A 19,684-nucleotide genomic window follows, 5' to 3' on the forward strand; every position below is an offset into this window, starting at 1 on the left:
CCTGAGTGCCAAACCCATACCTCCCATGACTCTGTGGCTATTTTCACGTGCCTGGTCCCAAGGGAGGTGATGTGCGTACACAGGGAGAGCACAGAGAGACCAGACTTAACCAAAACACACTTGGAACTAACTGACGAATTTAGTAAAGCTTCAGGATATAAAATCAGCATACAAAAATTAGTTGCATTTCTATACGTTATCAATGAAACGTCTTAACAAGAAATGTAAAAAGCCATCCCATCCACAATAGCATCAAAAACAATAAAATAAGAATAAGTTTAATGAAGAAACAAAAGATCCATAAAGTCATGTCCAAAACAACATGACTTTAATGAAAGAGACTGAAGGCACAAGCAACTGGGAAAATATCTTTTGTTCCTAGATTTGAAGAATTAATATTGTAAGAAGTCCATACTTACCCTAAGCAATCTGATAGATTTAATGGACTCCCTATCAAAGCCAAGTATGATTTCACTTATATGTGGAATCCATAAAAGCCAAACCTGTAGAGAGTAGAATGGTGGTTATATGGGGCTGGAGTGTGGGGGAATTAGGATATGCTGGTCAAAGGGTTAAAAACTTGAATCTGAAGATAAATAACTTCTGAGGGTCTAGGCATGGCATTGTGATTATATTTTACAATACTGTATTATGTACTTGAGAATCATTAAGTAACTAGATCTTAAATGTCTGCCACAAGAAAGAATGGTAATTATGTGACATGATTGAGGTTTTAGCAGACACCGTGGTGGTAATCACATTACAATATTATGTAAGTGTATAAAACAAACATATTGTGAGGCGCCGGGGTGGATCAGTCCTCTAAGTGTTAACGACTCTTGATTTTGGCTCAGAACATAATCTCACAGTTTGTGAGTTTGATCCTCGAGTCCAGCTCTGCCCCTCGACTGACTCTGCCCCACGTCAGGCTCTGTGCTGACAGTGAGGAGCCTCCTTGGGATTCTTGCTCTCTCCCTCTCTCTTTCTCTGCCCCTCCCTCTCTCACACGTGCTCTCTCTCTCTCTCTCTCCCAAAATAAATATACATTAAAACATAAAAAAACAACATGTTGTACACCTTAAACTTAGATAATATATGTCAATTGTATCTCACTTTTTAAAAAAGAGGTGAAAGAAAGAGATATGTGATAATGGGACAGAGCTTACACTTAGTACCAGGTAAGACATAAAGACAGTAGATGTCACAGAAAGGGGAGCGAGCGTGAAGGGGCAAGAGCTAGTGATGGGGTCTAGCATTTGTGTATGCAGCTGGGCTGGTTAGGCAACGGTCATAAAGAGGAGCACAGAAAAAGGTGAATGGCATCAGCGGATGTGAAACTGTAGAGCTATGCATGGATATTCAGGACACAGATGCCTCTGCAACAAACACTAGCGTTTATGCTAGAGATTACTGGGAGTTCAGGCTGGGCGGGGGGTTCAGAGGCAGAACTTGTCAAGGCTTAAATCAGCTCAGAAACAGGCAAAATGGCACAACTCAAGTTTTTGAACTCATGTAACTTGAACAGTAGGAGTCGGGGGGAACATAGGAAATATCATCCAATGAATAAATTCTGTGGTGTGTGTAATTAGGAACAGACGCCATGCCAGACGTTACCAGAAATTCACCTCAGTTGCTAGTCTCCTCTGTATCACAAGACATTCATTAAACTCATGGGCATTATGTGAAGGGCGGAGAATCCACTTTCTAGTTGCTAAAGGTTTAGTGTGTATATAGGTGCTGGACTGCCGCATTCACATGGGCCCTCCTAAATTCACTGCCACCACCCATGGGCTTCTAAATGTTTGCTCCTAAAATCTGGGAGCACAGCCTTCTTGATCTTCTGCTCCCTGTTTGTTGCGAGTTATCAGACAACACACTTTATGCATGTATGTAAATGAAAGTTAATAATAAGTATTATAGGATAGACTACGTACAAGTTGGATAACACTGGTACATAGCCTTTTGGTACCTGAAGTTCATATCTAGCTAACTTCAACTCTCAAAACAATTTCCTTTGTTCTTGGTCCAAATGCTGCTGTTGTTCTTTATAAAGTATTTTCCTTGCAGGGTGCCTGGGTGGCTCAGTTGGTTGAATGTCTGATATCGGCTTAGGTCATGATCTCACAGCTTGTGAGTTTGAGCCCTGCATCTGTGCTGACAGCTCAGAGCCTGGAACGTGCTTAGGATTCTGTGTCTCCATCTCTCTCGGCCCCTCCCCCACTCATGATCTGTCTCTCCTTCTCTCAAAAGTAAACATTAAAAAAAACAATAAAGTATTTCCCTTTTAAATGTTAATCGTCTTTTTCCAAATTAAAACTCTAGAAAACAGAGTTTGCTTCTTTAAAATTCATCCCTTGGTTTCCTTTTCTTTTCCTTTAGTTCTTAGGTCTGGTATTAAGCAACAGTGCAAATTTAGGTAATTCACTTGACCTTTTCAGGTCTGTTTTCCATCTGGGTTGGATTGGATGACCTTGACCTGTCTTTTTAGTTGAAAATGAGAAAATGTATGTGAAAGCTCTATGTGAATTATTAGGTGCCATGAATATAATGGATGGTTACTATTTCAGTTTTTATTGTATTTTGTTGATTTCTGTACTCCCTCAACTACCTCTAACAACCCACCGTTTTTGTATATCCAGAATAAGTTTTCCATTCCACTTTACACAAAAGAAGACCGAGTATGACAAATATTTAACAGCTTCTGGAAGAGCATCTATGTATGTGGTAGTCAAGGGGAGGGGTTTTTCTCCTCCCTGTTCTTTATTTATACATATATGGAAGTTACCGTTTTGGTTATTTTCAGTTTTGTGAGATTTTACAACATGCAAGATGTGGATACTATAATTGACCCATAGCAGTAGCTCAAATTTTCCTGGCTCTTGTCCCACCTATTCCTTTCGGATCCTAAACCCTTGCAACTCACCTCCCCACCAGCTTCCTAAGCATTCCTGGAGGTCTCTAATTAGATAACACAATGTTGAAGTCTATCTCTTATTTTCCTTTTTTCTTCTCAGTCCCACTTCATCGGGTTATGACTGTATTTCCCAAATATGATTGCCTCCACCAGGTTCCATCCATGTTCTACTATAGTCGTCTCTCAAACTGTACTTCTGTTTCACATCCTCAGTTTCAAGTGTGAATTCAAGGGATGGCTTCACTGGGGGACAAATTGAGTGACAGACCCAAGACCAGATGGGAATTTCCATTCCCCTTCAGGGACTAAGTCTTTCCTTCACAGTCTAGGTTGAGATAACTGTCCTTTTCCCCACAGGATGGCTTTTTCTGAGCAAGTGTTTCAGTCTTTTAGTGAGAGAGCCAGAAGTCAGTTCATCACACATGCCCGATTCATATAGAAGGTGAAACCTTAGACACCAGAATGCCTTAAGAGATGAAGCTGTCTTTAGGGAAAATACCATGATAAGTACCTGTAGCAGATGGAAGCTGAGACCCAAAGGCCTGAGAGTTGGGTGTTGCCAAGATACTTTGTTGCTGGTGGGCCGGGGCGAAGAGAGGAGAAATGATGAATGAGATGACATGGGAAGAGGGTAGGGGCTGGCTTTTGCAAAGGAGAGAGTATCAGAGGTCTGTGAGATTGAGGGGGCTGAAAAAGGCTTTCAAACTCCAGGAAAGTCCTACTGGAGATTCTTATTTTTATTTTATTTTATTTATTTATTTATTTATTATTTAAATAGTTTGTTGTCAAGTTGGTTTCCATAAAACACCCAGTGCTCATCTCCACAAGTGCCCTCCTCCATGCCCATCACCCGCCTTCCGTTTCCCCCACCCCATCTGTCCTCAGTTTATTCTCGGCATTCAAGAGTCTCTCATGGTTTTATCTCTCCCCCACTATTTTTCCCCTTCTTCTCCATGTTCCTCTGTTAAGTTCCTCCTAATCCTCCTATACGTGCAAACATATGGTATTTGTCCTTCTCTGCCTGACTTATTTCACTCAGCATAACACCCTCAAGTTCCACCCATGTTGCTACACATGGCCAGATTTCATTCTTTTTCATTGCCATGTAGTATTCCATGGTATAGATAAGCCACATTTTCTTGATCCATTTGTCTGTTGATGGACACTTAGGCTCTTTCCATGTTTTGGCTATTGTTGAGAGTGCTACTATGGACATTGGGGTACATGTGCCCTATGCATCAGCACTCCTTTATCCCTTGGGTAAATTCCTAGCAGTGCTATTGCTGGGTCATAGAGGAGTTCTATCTATTGTTACCTTTTTTGAGGAACCTCCACACTGTTTTCCAGAGGGGCTGCACCAGTTTACATTCCCACCAACAGTGTAGGAGGGTGCCCTTTTCTCCACATCCTCGTCAGCATTTAGAGTCCTCTGATTTGCTCATTTTAGCCACTCTGACTTGTGTGAGGTGGTATCTCAGTGTGGTTTTGATTTGTATTTCCTTGAAGAGGAGGGACGCTGAGCATCGTTTCATGTGTCTTTGGGCCATCTGGATGTCCTCTTTGGAGAAGTGTCTGTTCATTTCTTCTGCCCATTTCTTCACTGGCTTGTTTGTTTTTAGGGTGTGGAGTTTGGTGAGTTCCTTATAGATTTTGGATACTAGCCCTTTATCTGATATGTCCTTTGCAACGATCTTTTCCCATTCTGTCAGTTGTTTATTACTTTTACTGATTGTTTCCTTTGCTGTACAGAAGCTTTTCATCCCAATAGTTCATTTTTGCTCTTGATTCCCTTGCCTTTGGGGACTTGTCGAGTAAGAAATTGCTGCGGTTGAGGTTAAGGAAGTTGTTTCTGGCTTTCTTCTCTAGGGTTTTGATGGTTTCCTGTCTCACATTCAGGTCCTTGATCCATTTTGAGTTTATTTTTGTGTATGGTGTGAGAAAATGATCTAGTTTCATTGTTCTGCATGTTGCTGTCCAGTTCTCCCAGCACCATCTGTTAAAGAGGCTGTCTTTTTTACATTGGATACTCTTTCCTGCTTTGTCAAAGATTAGTTGGCCGTACACTTTTGGGTCCAAATCTGAGTTCTCAATTCTATTCCATTGGCCTATGTATCTGTTTTTGTGCCAATACCATGCTGTCTTGATGATGACAGATTTGTAGTAGAGACTAAAGTCTGGGATGGTGATGCCTCCCGTTTTGGTTTTCTTCTGCAATATTACTTTGGCTATTCGGGGTCTTTTGTGGTTCCATACAAATTTTAGGATAGTTTGTTCTAGTTTTGAGAAGAATGCTGGTGCAATTTTGACTGGGATTGCATTGAATGTGTAGATAGCTTTGGGTAGTAATGACATTTAACTATATTCTTCCAATCCATGTGTATGGAATATTTTTCCATTTCTTTGTGTCTTCTTCAATTTCCTTCATAAGTTTTCTATAGTTTTCATCATACAGATCTCTTATATCTTTGGTTAGGTTTATTCCGAGGTATTTTATGGTTTTTTGTGCAATTGTGAATGGATCAGTTTCTTGATTTCTCTTTCTGTTGCTTCATTGTTGGTGTACAAAAATGCAACCAATTTCTGTACGTTGATTTTGTATCCTGCAACTTTACTAAATTCATGGATCAGCTCTAATAGGCTTCTGGTGGCATCTGCAGGGTTTTCTATGTAGAGTATCATGTCGTCTGCAAAAAGTGAAAGTGTGACTTCTTCTTTGCCAATTGATGTCTTTTATTTCCTTTTGCTGTCTGATGGCTGATGCTAGGACTTCCAGCACTATGTTAAACAACAGTGGTGAGAGTGGCCATCCCTGTCGTATTCCTGATCTCAGGGGGAAAGCTCTCAGTTTTTCTCCGTTGAGGATGATGTTAGCTGAGGGCTTCTCATAGATGGCTTTTATGATGTTTATGTAAGTTCCTTCTATCCCGACTTGCTCAAGGGTCTTTATTAAGAAGGGATGCTGTATTTTGTCAAATGCTTTTTCTGCATCTATCAAAAGGATCATATGGGTTTTAGCTTTTCTTTTGTTGATGTGATGTATCGTATTGAATGATTCGCGAATATTGAACCAGCCCTGTAACCCAGGAATGAATCCCACTTGATCTTGGTGGATAATTCTTTTTATGTGCTGTTGAATTCGATTTGCAAGTATCTTTTTGAGGATTTTTGCATCTGTTTTCATCACGGATATTGGCGTGTAGTTCTCTTTGTCTGTTGGATCTCTGTATGGCTTGGGAATCGGAGTGATGCTGGCTTCATAAAATGAGTCTGGAAGTTTTCCTTCAATTTCTATTTTTTGGAATAGCTTGAGAATAATGGATATTAACTCTGTTTTAAATGTCTGGTAGAATTCCCCAGGGAAGACATCTGGTCCAGGGTTCTTATTTGTTGGGAGATTTTCAATAAGTGATTCGATATCTTCACTAGTTATGGGTGTCTTCAGATTTTCCATCTCTTTCCGTGTGAATTTTGGTAGTGAGTGTGTGTTTAGGAATGTGTCTATTTCTTCTAAGTTATCCAGTTTGTCGGCATATAATTTTTCATAGTATTCTCTGATAATTGCTTGTATTTCTGAGGGGTTGGTTGTAATAAGTCCATTTTCATTCATGATTTTGTCTATTTGAGTGCTCTCTCTTTTCTTCTTGAGAAGCCTGGCTACAGGTTTGTCAGTTTTGTTTATTTTAAAAAAAAAAACAACTCTTGGTTTCATTGATCTGTTCAACTGTTTCTTTGGTTTATATGTTGTTTATTTCTGCTCTGATTTTTACTATTTCTCTTCTTCTACTGGGTTTGGGGTGCTCTTGTTGCTCTCCCTCTAGTTCCTTTAGGTGAGCTGTTAGATTTTGCACTTTTGCTTTTTCTAATTTCTTGAAATAGGCCTGGAGTGCAATGTACTTTCACCTTAGGACTTCCTTGCTGCTTCCCATAGAGTTTGGATTATTGTATTTTCATTTTCATTTGTTTCCATATATTTTTTAATTTCTTCTCTAATTGCCTGATTGGCCCATTCATTCTTTAGTAGGGTGTTCTTTAACCTCCATGTTTTTGGAGGTTTTCCGGACTTTTTCCTGTGATTGATTTCGTTTCATGGCATTGTGATCTGACAGTGTGCATGGTGTGATCTCAATTCTTTTATATTTATTGAGGGCTGCTTTATGTCCCAGTATGTGATCTGTCTTGGAGAATGTACCATGTGCACTTGAGAAGAAAGTGAATTCCATGGCCTCAGGAAGTAGAGTTCTAAATATATCTCTCAGATCCATCTGGTCCAATGTGTCATTCAAGTCCATTGTTTCTTTAGTGATTTTCTGTCTGGATGATCTATCCATTGCTATAAGAGGAGAATTAAAGTACCCTACTATTAGCACATTCTTATCTATAAGATTGTTTATGTTTGTGATTGTTTTAAATATTTAGGTGCTCCCATATTTGGTGCATAGACATTTATAATTGTTAGTTCTTCCTGATGGATAGACCCTGTAATTATTATATAATGCCCTTCCTCATCCCTTGTTACTATCTTTAATTTAAAGTCCAGTTTGTCTGATATAAGTATAACTACTCCAGCTTTCTTTTGACTTCCAATAGCATGATGTATATTTCTCCATCCCATTACTTTTATTCTGAGGGCGACTTCCAGCCTAAAATGCATTTCTTGTAGACAGCAGATAGATGGATTTTGATTTTTTATCCGTTCTGCTACCCTATGTCTTTTGATTGGGGCATTCAGCCCATTTACATTCAGTGTTATTATTGAAATATGTGGGTTTAGAGTCTTTGTGTCCCTTGTGGAATTCATGCTTGTGGTGGGGTCTCTAGCATCTTGCGTTCCTTGCAACATTTCCCTCAGAGAGTCCCCTTCAGGATTTCTTGTCGGGCTGGTTTAGTGGTGACTAATCCTTTCAATTTTTGTTTATTTGGAAAGACTTTTATCTCTCCTTCTATTCTGAATGACAGGCTTGCTAGATAGAAGATTCTTGGCTGCATATTTTTTCTGTTCATCACATTGAAGATCTCCTGCCATTCCTTTCTGGCCTGTCAAGTTTCAGTAGACAGGTCTGTCACCACTCTGATAGGTTTCCCTTTGTATGTTAGGACCCTTTTCTCCCTAGCTGCTTTCAATATTCTCTTTGTCCTTATATTTTGCCAGTTTCACTGTGATATGTCATGCAGAAGATCGATTCAAGTTACGTCTGAGGGGAGTTCTCTGTGCCTCTTGAATGTCAACATCTACTTCCCTCCCCAGGTTGGGGAAGTTCTCTGCTATTAGTTGTTCCAGGACTCCTTCAGCACCTTTCCCTCTCTCTTCCTCTTCCAGGATTCCTATGATATGGACATTGTTCCATTTGATTGTATCACTGAGTTCTTGAACTCTTCTTTCATGTTCCTGGATCAGTTTATCTCTCTTTTCTCTATTTCTCCTTTTTCTATAATTGTGTCTTTTAAATCACTTATTCTACTTTCTGCATCTTCAATCGGTGCATGGGATGTCTCTAGTTTATTATGTATCTCATTTATCGCATTTTTTAATTCATCATAACTATTTTTAATCTACATAATGTTTGTAGCCAAAGTTTCTCTGATGTCCTCCATGCTTTTTTCAAGCCCAGGGACTAATTTTATCACTATTGTTCTAAATTCTTATATCTGTTTTGAGCAATTCTTTAGCTGTCATTTCTTCCTGGAATTTCTTTGTAGGAGAGTTCTTCCGTTTTGTCATTTTGGTTAGCTTTCTATCTGTTGTTAATTTTAAAAGCTTGTTTTACACTCTGTCCCTGCGATTGCTGCTGTATTAGAGAGGGTTTTTTGACTGTTCAGGGCCTGTCTGTTCAGGAAGTGTTCTTTGAATGGTGTCTCTTGGTTTCTCTTGTTGAGCATTTGGTTATTTTGTTTCCCACTCATAGCAGTATTTGGGACTCTCCACCATGTGTAGTTTGGCTTGTTTCTTGAGGCAGCCCTGGAAAAAGAAAACAGACAACCACGGAGGAAACAAAGGTACACAAACGCACAGACAAAACCAATAAACACGCAAACCCAGGCTCAGGTAAAAACAACAACAACAACAACAACAACAACAACAACAACAAAACAGTTCCATGGAGGGGATGGGAGTGGTTTGGTGTAGGCAGTTCTCACTTCCACTGTGTCCGATGGCTGCTCCCTGAGGCCCCACCTTGGTGGCTGTGGGGAGAAGAATGGCATCCCCCCAGTTCCTTCTCAACCAAACATTGCAAATCACTTCTTTGGGTCTGATCTCCCTGTGCTGAGGATGTAGCCAAGGTGGGCTGAGTTCTATGCCCCACACCCTGCCTCGTTTCCAGGTCCCAGTCTGCGGGCTTTGTTTATACCTCCCTAAACAGTCCCGTAGGTCGCTGCATCCCTTCTGCTGGGGGTTGAGTGGGGGGTGGGTGAAGTGCCGCAGCCTCAGATCCGCCGGGGTCAAGTAGCAATATAACCCAAGTGCGAGTACATTAGGGAACATAGCAACTTCACTCTGCAGAGTCCAGGCTGCCACCACGTGCCTCCAGTGTCGCCACTGCGTCACTGGGACACCACCACCAGGGATGGTGTCAGGAGCGCTGCAGTGCAGTTTTTTCTGGCGCCTTCTCGGACCGTGGGCACCTAGTTCAAGTACTGGTGATTCTTCATTGAGTACTATGCAGCTCTTATATTCTTACCCTTTTGAGAAGGACTTTGAATTATGACAGAGGACATATAGAAGAGACTAGAAAATGTAAGCCAATGTAACTCAGATTTTACAAAGTAAGAGGAGTTTCCCAGCTGACACCTGGGTTTTATACCCAGTTAAGCCTCAATCTAGGAATCTTCCTAGAAAGTTCAGTCCAACTTGTAGTACAATAGAGAGGCAAGAATCCAACCAATGGAAACCATCTACAATTGACCCAGTTAGGTTGCCAATATTTGGAGAGGTTCTAGGATGAACTACTTATGGGTCAGTAGTCTGCTATTCCAGGAAGAGTACGGTGTCTTGGTGAAGGAAAATGAAAGAGGAATTCAGTTTTGACTTGAGTTTTAAAGGAAATAAGGGACAGTATTTGGTAGAGAAACAAATAAGCAAATTTATGTCACTGGATAAAGGTTTAGAAGCAGCAGCAACAGCAGCAGAGAGTGAGGAGAGGGGGAGAGAGAGGAGAGAGAGAGATGGCAAGACATTTTCTTGGCTAAAGTTAGGAAAGTGGATTGAGGGGTTAGCATGGGGAACATTCAAGGTGTGGGCAATAAATTCTTGAGGGAAAGGGATTCATTTTAATGTGTAAAGTAATTGGCAGTCATGAAAAGGATAAAATAAAAATAACATGTAGGCATCATGATTTGTGTGTGTGTGTGTGTGTGTGTGTGTGTTTAATATACAGACAGTAAGATTCTAGGAGTAGACAGGACTATGGAGATGTGTGTAAGTCATGTGAAAGTTGGGACCAACATGGCGATTGTGGAAAGGAAATGAAGGAGTGTCATGGAATAGGGAAAGAATTGATTAGAGATAGATGGCTGTGGGGATGAAGAAGAATGAGGCTTGGGCTTATGGTGTATCACTACTTCATGGGAGATTGTCAAGGGTAAGGCAGGTTATTGGTATTAGTTGTGTCAATGCAATCTCCCATTTACCCAGGGTCTTGTTGTGCCCTGCACCTCAGGCAGTCTAGTCTCTAGGCTCCAGCTCCTTATCTTTAAAATCTTTTTCAATTTAAGGATGCTCAGTATTAGTGAAGCAGAGTGAGGAGAGACTGTAGCACAAATGACAGCTTCCCAAGCCCAGAACCAAGACCTCTTATCCAATGAGATGCTCATAATCGAGAGGAGTAGGGTCAGCAAGTAAGAGGTGAAGAGGATGAGAAAGATGGCAAAAGACCTCAGGGCAGTGGTGTGAGCTTTCATGCTGGAGCTGCAGTGACCAGTGCTATGGTGTTAGTGAGACCGTGAGCAAGATGGTGGAGGCCAGGAACAGGAGGAAAGGAATAACCAATGCAACCATTTGGTGAGATGTGGTAAAATACAAACGGAATGTCTTAGGTCTCTTAACCATAATGCTGTTTGTAAGGAAATGCCCCAGGGTGGTTAAGTAAAACTGATATAATTCCTAATAGCTGAAAAGATGATCAACACACAAAAAATCAACAAAGAATGCAGCAATAACCAAAGAATAAACGTCAGCATTCTGCACCTCAGCTAGAGGAAGAGGGGACCGGTAAAGGAAGAGACTTTGAAACATTAGAAGACAGCACCAAAGCCGGTTAACCAGAAACAAAGAGTATTAGTAAATTTCCAGGTTATTGACAAGTACTGAAATACATAGCTAAGCTTACAATAAGAGCGAAAATTGTACAGCACTGATGCTCACCATAGACAGAATACCCAGGCAGGTGAGAATCAAGTCCATCAAGGACTTGCACCCACTCTCTGCCAAGCACTGCAAAAATTAAGCTGCTTTGCATAATTACTCTCCAGGACTTGAGCACATAGATGGTTATGCAGAAGGTAGTGAGCTGGAGGGGCATCATTCTTCTACTCCAAAGTATCTTCTTGGGCACAGACTCAAAATCTCTGCAATAATTTCCAGGTGGGGGATAGGTTCCAAGTCCCACTACTGTATCATGCAAGAAAATACCTCCCTCTGGATGCAAATCTTCCCTGGCTCATTTTTTACTTTGCTATTTTCCCATCTGCAAGATCTCCTTATGCTTTGCTTGCTGTTTGTTAGTGGGCCCGGATGCAAGGAAATCTGTTTGAATGTCATTTCCTGCTCCTGAGGTGACTTGATTATTCCCATAAAAGACATACTTATTTCACAGTCATGCTGTTTATTTCCTCTTTATCTGTCCAAAGTGTCTTTAACTTATTTCTCTATCTTCTTTAAATGATATCCTCACTTTTTTAACCTAAAATGTGAACCACAGGAAAGATAAAGCCTTCACTGTCCATTCATGTCCTGGGTAATATTTCTATTCTGCTGAGGGCCATAATAAGGGGAACTTCAGAAATCCTGTCTCCTTGGCTTCCACAGTAAGCTGGAGTGGATGCTACAACCAATGTGTGAGTGTAAATTAAAAATAATAAAGAAAAGTCTTTACTCTCAGCTTCTACCCGCAGTATTGCTAGAATTCCAGAACTTCAAGTACCCTCATCCAATGCAAAACACTTTCACAATTGCCCACTGAGTTCCTCATTAGAGAAATCACTGCACACCCTCCATGGCACTCCCAACAATAGAAGGGTGGCATCCTTATCCATTGTTATGCCAATTCTAATGCCTTGAGCCTTTGGGAATTGTTCATGTTCCGTTGACATCATCGTTTTTTGTCTTCTTGCATGGCCAGCTCTTTCTGTCACTCAAGATGAGTAAAGAAGGCCCTCTTCCCACTAGTAAAACTAGTTTTGAAAATTAGGCCTAGTGAGTAGAGAAGCCTAGAAGCTCTGCCTCTGTTTGGAAGGCTGGAACAATGGAATCCCTGTCGGTGGAGACTTCAAATATCCCTGACTCTGGTGTAACCTGGCCCTGTAAAAGTTCAGCCCTCTGTAAAGTACCCATGAATTATTTCTGGAAGTGTCCCCTGTGGGCTCACAAGTAAGTCCCACTGCAGCAGATGCTGCGCGGTCTGATTTGTCAGGCATCTGCTGAGGCTACTGCACCCGCCAGCTGCCTCCCTTCTTCGCGGTGGACTGTGGTGTCTGCCATACTCTCCCCATCACATGCAGTGAAGCCCAAAGCCCCGTCCACACAGGTCCTGAGCCCAGGCTGAGCAGCCCATGGCCCGTGGTGACGCAGGCCTGTGTTCACACTCTGGGCTGCTACGGAGGACTTGGACGTTTAACCCCTTGCCCTTCTACCCTTTGTATTCTTGCTAGAGGCAAACTTGATTTGCAGTTTCTCCAACAGCTCTAATGGCACCTCCATGAAGCAAGCTCTTTTTATAACTTGATTCTGGAACTGCAGTTCCGTGTATCCACTGCTACTAGTGTGGAAGTGAACACATGGTGTATGTATGTGGCGCCTTGGAACACGAAGATGGAATTGAAAGACTCAGAGACAGAAAGATCCATATAGGCAGGAACCTGTGAATTTGCAGACTTTAAGCACTGTTTTGCACAAGGGACAAGCTACACATTACTTCCAAATATTCCAAATATCTAGGAACTAATTCCTAGCTATATAGGCCGACTAGAGGATGAATTCAGGAAATGGGTCCAGGAAAACTGTGCCAGATAGACACAAAACATTTACTTAGTATATTCAAAAATGAGAAGTGAATTCTAATAATTGCTAATTGGTGATAGAGACAAAGTGAAAGTCATTGACCTTATGTGTGATAAGCACCAAGTCTTATGGACTTTTAATCATTCAAAAAAAACCAAAACAAAACAGAAGTAATCTAACATGAAGCTTAGAATTCTTAAACATAACACAATGAACCACTGAACTCATGGTACAAAGGTAAGCCATAGTTTAAAAAAATTCTGTTTATAGAAAAGAGAATATTAGAAAGCATCTGCTTTGCATTCTCAATAAAATGCAAGAATCAGCAAATTAAAAAGTGAGAGGACAAAACAGTAGCTTGCGATGAAAAGGTGACTGGGTTAAGATGTATCCACACAGAAATAGGGAGAAAGAAGAGAATAAGAAGTGACAGTAAGTAAGGGGCGCCTGGGTGGCTTAGTCGGTTAAGCGTCCGACTTTCGCTTGGGTCATGATCTCGCGGTTCGTGGGTTCGAGGCCCGCGTCGGGCTCTGTGCTGACTTCCAGCTCAGAGCCTGGAGCCTGTTTCAATCTGTGACTCCCTCTCTCTCTCTGACCCTCCCCTGCTCACGCTGTCTCTCTCTCTCTCTCCTAGAAATAAATAAAAAACATTTAAAAAAAATAAAATTAAGAAGTGACAGTAAGTGAAATATGCAATAATAGCATTAATATCTGCGTTTTGTCCAGGATGCACTACACATGTTGCCTTCTATAGGCACTGCCTCACTCCGAGAAACTCCAGAATGCTCTCGATGCTCCAGACCTCCTTCTGAGGTCTTAAGTGCAATCCTCACCACTATAGTCATCATGACAATACCAGCCACAGTAGTTTCATCAGGAATGAACTTCTGTCCAAACCAGCCATCGATAGGCTGGCCCACAGCCTCAGGGATGACCTGGCACTACTCCACTCCACTCACTCTCTTTGTGACAGTGACTGATCAAGTAACCCAGCTTCTCTGAATGTGACACATATAGACTGAGTCCCTATAGACTGGTGGTTGATGTTATGTGGAGTTAGGAGTTCAAAGGATGAGTCTTTTAGTGTGTGTGTGTGTGTGTGTGTGTGTGTGTGAATCCTGCAGAGTGATCTCTGGGGTCCTTTGATTTAGCAACTAGAACACTACAGTCCCTAGTTGGTACTTAGAAAATATTTATTCAATGAATGAAGAGACGAAAAGAGCAGACTAAATATGTTTTACTATGCTGTAAGTGTGAGGGCCAGCGGCCTAGCATTGTAGAGAATATGCACTATGATTATATGCCTATGTCATTCAAACAACTTAACTTGGCAAGGATGCTATAATATAGTGTGCCCAAAGTGGCAACTATTTTTTTAGGGAAAAAGTTGTGGCTTGGCATTTCATTTGAACAAATGCATTGAAACTGAATGAGACAAATGGTGACTTATAATCTTATGTGACATTGTGGAGAGAGATTCCCATGATCCACATGGCTGTGAGTATGTATTGTCGATCATTGTTTGAGCCAATGGGACTGGCGACATGATTCCCAGGTTAATACAATGTGAATTCAGGAATACTGTGGTCAAGCCCCTATCACATGTTGGTTTATTTACACTGTTGTAGATAAAATAATGACCTCCAAATTGTCACATTTGAATCCCTGAAGCCTTTGACTATGTCACCTTATATGGCAAAAAGACATTGCAGATGTGATAAAGTTAAAAATCTTGAGATGAGAAGATGATTCTGGAAAACTGAGGTAGACCCAGTGTAATCACAAAAGTCCTTGTAAGAGGAAGGCAAGAGAGTGAGAGTCAGAGAAGGTGATGTGATGATGGAAGCAGAGATCAGAGTCGCAATCTAAGGAATCCAAGCAACTTCTAGAAGTAGGAAAAGGCAAGGAACAGATTCTCCACTATAGCTGTCATAAGGAGCACAGCTATGTGGATACCTTGATTTAGATCCACAAGACTCTCTTCAGACTCTGACCTCTTGAACTTTAAGATAATAGATCTGTGTTGTACTAAACCCACTATATTTGTAGTGATTTGTTACAGCAGCAATAGGAAACTCATACAGAGACAACTCTAAGAAATAGATAACCAAACTCTATGTTGGTTGAATTATATTTATAGGTACCTATATTTAGTAACTACTAAAATAATGAGTTTATACACAGATACCATATCAATAGAATAGACTAAGACTTCTGTGACAAATCAGGATAAATAAAGGGAGGCCGCTTAGGAGCCACTTACTACACTTGAGTTTCACCCCAGAGAGTGATTAAGTCTCCACAGGTTCACATGGACTCATTTGGGGAGCTTTAGAGACCATAACCGACACCTTTGGGAAAATGTTTTGAACCAGGTTATTTGATTTTTTTTGCTACTGAGTTTTAGGAGTTCCTTACACCTTTTGGAAATCAACCCTTTATTATATACACGATTTGCAATTATTTTCTCCCATTCAAATGGCTGCCTTTTTATTTTTGTTGGTTGTTTCCTTGGCCGTACAGAAAGATTCTAGTTTGATGTTGTTGCGCTTGCCTATTTTTGATTATGTTCCCTGTGTTTTTGGTGTCATATCCACCAAATCACTGCAAAGTCCAATGTCAAGGAAATTTTCCCCTATGTTCTCTTCTAGGAGTTTTACAGTTTATAGTCTCACATGTAAGTCTTTAATGCATTTTATGTTGATTTTTGTATATAGTATAAGGGTCCAATTTCTTTCTTTTGCATGTGTGCATCCAGGTTTCCCAGCACCTTTGTTGAAGAGATTATCTTTTCCCCATTCCTTGTCATTGATCAGTTGATTGTGTACACATAGGTTTATTTCTGTTCTATTCCATTCTGCTAGTATATATGTTGGTCTCTAAGCCAGCACCATGCTGTTTTACTTACTGCAATTTTGTAATATATTTGGAAATCTAATATATTTGGAAATCTGAACACGGGAGGCCTCAGGCTGGTTTGTCCATTTTCAAGCTTCCTTTGGTTATTCTGATTCTTTAGGATTGTTTTCCTATTTATATAGAATTGTAGTTTATATATAATTATAAATATAATTTATATATATATAATTATAAATATAATTTATATATATATAATTATAAATATAATTTATATAGAATTGTAAAAAGATTTAGAATTGTTTTTCTATTTACATAGGAAAAAAAGTTCATTCCTTAGTGCATTATCCTTTTTGATGCTATTGCCAGTGGGATTGCTTTCTTAATTTTCTTTTTAGATGATTCATTATTAGTGTATGTAAAGGAAACCAGCTTTATACATCAATATTGTATCCTGAAAAGTGACCAACACATATATGGAAAGACAGTCAATGTTATTAATTATTAGGAAAATGCAAATCAAAAGTGCAATAAAGAAAATGTGGAAGATAAATTACTTACTCTTTGTTCTGAGGTTAGAAGCATCACAATAAAACAAAGAAAAAAAAGAAAAAAAACCTGCAATAAATTTTGCCTCATATCTGCTAGGGTGACTTTTTTTTTTTTTAATTTTTAAAAATGTTTATTTAGGGACGCCTGGGTAGCTCAGTCGGTTAAGTGCCCGACTTCAGCTCAGGTCATGATCTTGCAGTTCGTGGGTTCGAGCCCCACATCGGGTTCTGTGCTGACAGCTCAGAGCCTAGAGCCTGTTTCAAATTCTTTGTCTCCCTCTCTCACTGCCCTTCCCCTGCTCATGCTCTGTCTCTCTCTGTCTCAAAAATAAACTACAAAAAAGTAAAAAAAAAAATTATTTATTTTGACAGAAAGAAGAGAGAGCACAGGGAACGGGCAGAGAGAAAGGGAGACAGAGAATCCCAAGCAGGCTCTGCACTGTCAGCACAGAGCCTGACATGGAGCTGGACCTCACAAACCATGAGACCATGACCTAAGCTATAATCAAGAGTCAGATGCTTAGCTGACCAAGCCACCGAGGGGCCCCTAGGATGACTATTATTTAAAAAAAAAAAAAAAAAGGTAAGCATTGGAGAAGCTGCAGAGAAATTGGAATACTCTTGGTGGGAATATAACTGTTGGTGGGCATAACGACTATGAAAAATAGTGTGAAGATTTCTCAAAAACCTAAAAATAGAACTACCATATAATCCAGCAATTTCACCTCTGGGTATATACTCAAAAAATTGAAGTCAGGCTCTCTAAAAGATATCTGCACTCTCATGTTCATTGTAACACTATTCATAATAGCCAAGAAGTGAAAACAACCCAAATGTCCATCAACAGATGAATGGATAAAGAAAACATGGTGTATATATATGTACAATGGAATATTATTCAGCCTTAAAAAGAAGGAAAGCTTGCTACTTGTGATAACATGGATGATACTGACAGATACCCTACATGAAATAAGCCAGTCACAGTGGGATAAATACTGCATGATTCCACTTATATGACATATCTGAAATAGTCAAATTCATAGAAGCAGAGAAAATAATAATGTTTTCCAGGGTTTGGGTAGTAGGGAAACGGATTATTGTTATTCAGTAGGCATAATGTTTAAGTTATGCTTGAATAATTGCTAGAGATCTGCTAGACAACACGGAGTGTATAGCTAACAAAATGATATTATGCATTCAAAGTTTGTCAAAATGTTAAACCTCATGTTAAGTGTTCTTACCACAAAATCAAAACAAAATAAAGCAAACAAAACAAAACAAAGGGACTCAAGGACACTCTGGGAAGTGTTGCATATGGCTATCACCTTGATTGTAGTGATGGTCATTGTGAGTGTTTGTACATGTCTAAACTCATCAAATTGTACACATTAAATACATGAGAGAGAGAGAGACAGAGACAGAGACAGAGCATAGGCAGTGGATGGGCAGAGAGAGAGAGGGAGACACAAAATCCAAAGCAAGTTCCAAGCTTGGAGCTGTCAGCACAGAGCCCAAAGCTGGGCTCAAACTCACAAATGGTGAGATCATATCCTGAGCAAAGGTCGAATGCTTAACCTACTGAGCCACCCAGGCACCCCGAGCATCTGATTCTTTTTTTTTTTTTTTAATGTTTTTTATTTATTTCTAGGAGAGAGAGAGACAGCGTGAGCAGGGGAGGGTCAGAGACAGAGGGAGTCACAGACTGAAACAGGCTCCAGGCTCTGAGCTGGCAGTCAGCACAGAGCCCGACGCGGGGCTCGAACCCACGAACTGCGAGATCATGACCTAAGCGAAAGTCGGACGCTTAACCGACTAAGCCACCCAGGCGCCCCCCAAGCATCTGACTCTTGATTTTAGCTCAGGTCATGATCCCAGGGTCAAACCCCTGTGTCAGGCTCTGGGCTGAGTGTGGAGCCTGATTGAGATTTTCTTTCTCTTTCACTGTCATTCTCTCTCCTTCTGCCCCGCCACCACACTCTCTCTCTCCCCTAATAAAAAAAAAAAAAATTCTACATATAACTTTTGACTCTCCAAAATTTAACTACTAATAGCCTGCAATTGACCAGATGCTTCACTGATAACATAAACAGTCATTTAACACATATTTTGTATGTTATGTGTATCATAAACTGTATTCTTAAAGTAAGCAAGAGTAAAAAAGGTTATTAAGAAGACCACACGGAAGAAGAAGTACATTTATCATATTGCACTATAAGAAATCTGCACGAAAGTGGACCCAAGCAGTTTAAACCTGTGTTCGAGGGTCAACTGTGTATCAATCATACCTCAGTAAAGCTGCAAAAAATAAAATCAACCACAAACCTACGTTCCCTCCCCAGTGCTCTGATTTAATTGTCTGGGGTGTAGGCTGGGTATCAGAATTTTAAAAATTCATCCCACCAAATTCTTTAAAAAGTTTTTAATGTTTTATTTATTTCTGAGAGAGATATAGAGATAGCATGAGCAGGGTCAGAGAGAGAGGGAGACACAGAATCCGAACATAGGCTCCAGGCTCTGAGCTGGCTGTCAGCACAGAGCCTGACACAGGGCTTGAACACACGAACCATGAGATCATGACCTGAGCTCAAGTCGGATGCTTAACCAACTGAGCCACCCAGGCTCCCCATCATCCCACCAAATCCTAAATGGCAGCTCAGTTTGAGCTCCATGGCTCTAGAGTCACCTCTGTGGGGAAGATACTTGCATGTGAAGTGACAATAACAAAATTGCCACGTGTAGTTTTACTTTGAACATCTGTAGGTGAAGGGAGCTCTTAATTTCATAAGCTTCAGTAGCTGAAAAATGATAGGAGGGTCCAATTCTTCAGGAAACAATTCTGATTCATCCACAGTGTGAAGATGGTCTTCCTTACATATATTTCATCCTCAGTGCATTCACCCAATATAAATTTTGCTAGGTCCTTCTTAGTTTCCGAATTTGTGAATATACATATGGTTCTACTATTATCCCAAATTCTGGTATATTGATTATTCTAGAAAAGCCACAATTTTTCTGCAACTACAAATGAAGTGTTTAATGCTATATGCCTCATATTTTCAAAATATTCACAAACTCCAGGTGCATTTTAATTTTCTAATAACATTAGAACCTGTATATTATACAGCATGTAGGGCTGTGGTTTCTAAACAA

At 40.3% G+C, this 19,684-nt stretch overlaps 1 protein-coding gene across 1 annotated transcript; it reads right to left on the minus strand.

The window, feature by feature from the left end:
- Positions 1 to 10,519: 10,519 nt before the first annotated feature.
- TAS2R16 (taste 2 receptor member 16) lies at positions 10,520 to 11,433 on the minus strand. Its single transcript, XM_039239660.1, is given in 5 exon segments — positions 10,520 to 10,841; positions 10,843 to 11,005; positions 11,008 to 11,285; positions 11,287 to 11,313; positions 11,315 to 11,433. Coding segments are annotated over 5 exon segments (909 nt in total).
- Between the last annotated feature and the right edge of the window lie 8,251 nt (positions 11,434 to 19,684).

This window comes from Hyaena hyaena, unplaced genomic scaffold (assembly GCF_003009895.1).
Source record: "Hyaena hyaena isolate Hyena2069 unplaced genomic scaffold, ASM300989v1 scaffold_161, whole genome shotgun sequence".
Classification (NCBI taxonomy): Eukaryota; Metazoa; Chordata; class Mammalia; order Carnivora; family Hyaenidae; genus Hyaena; species Hyaena hyaena.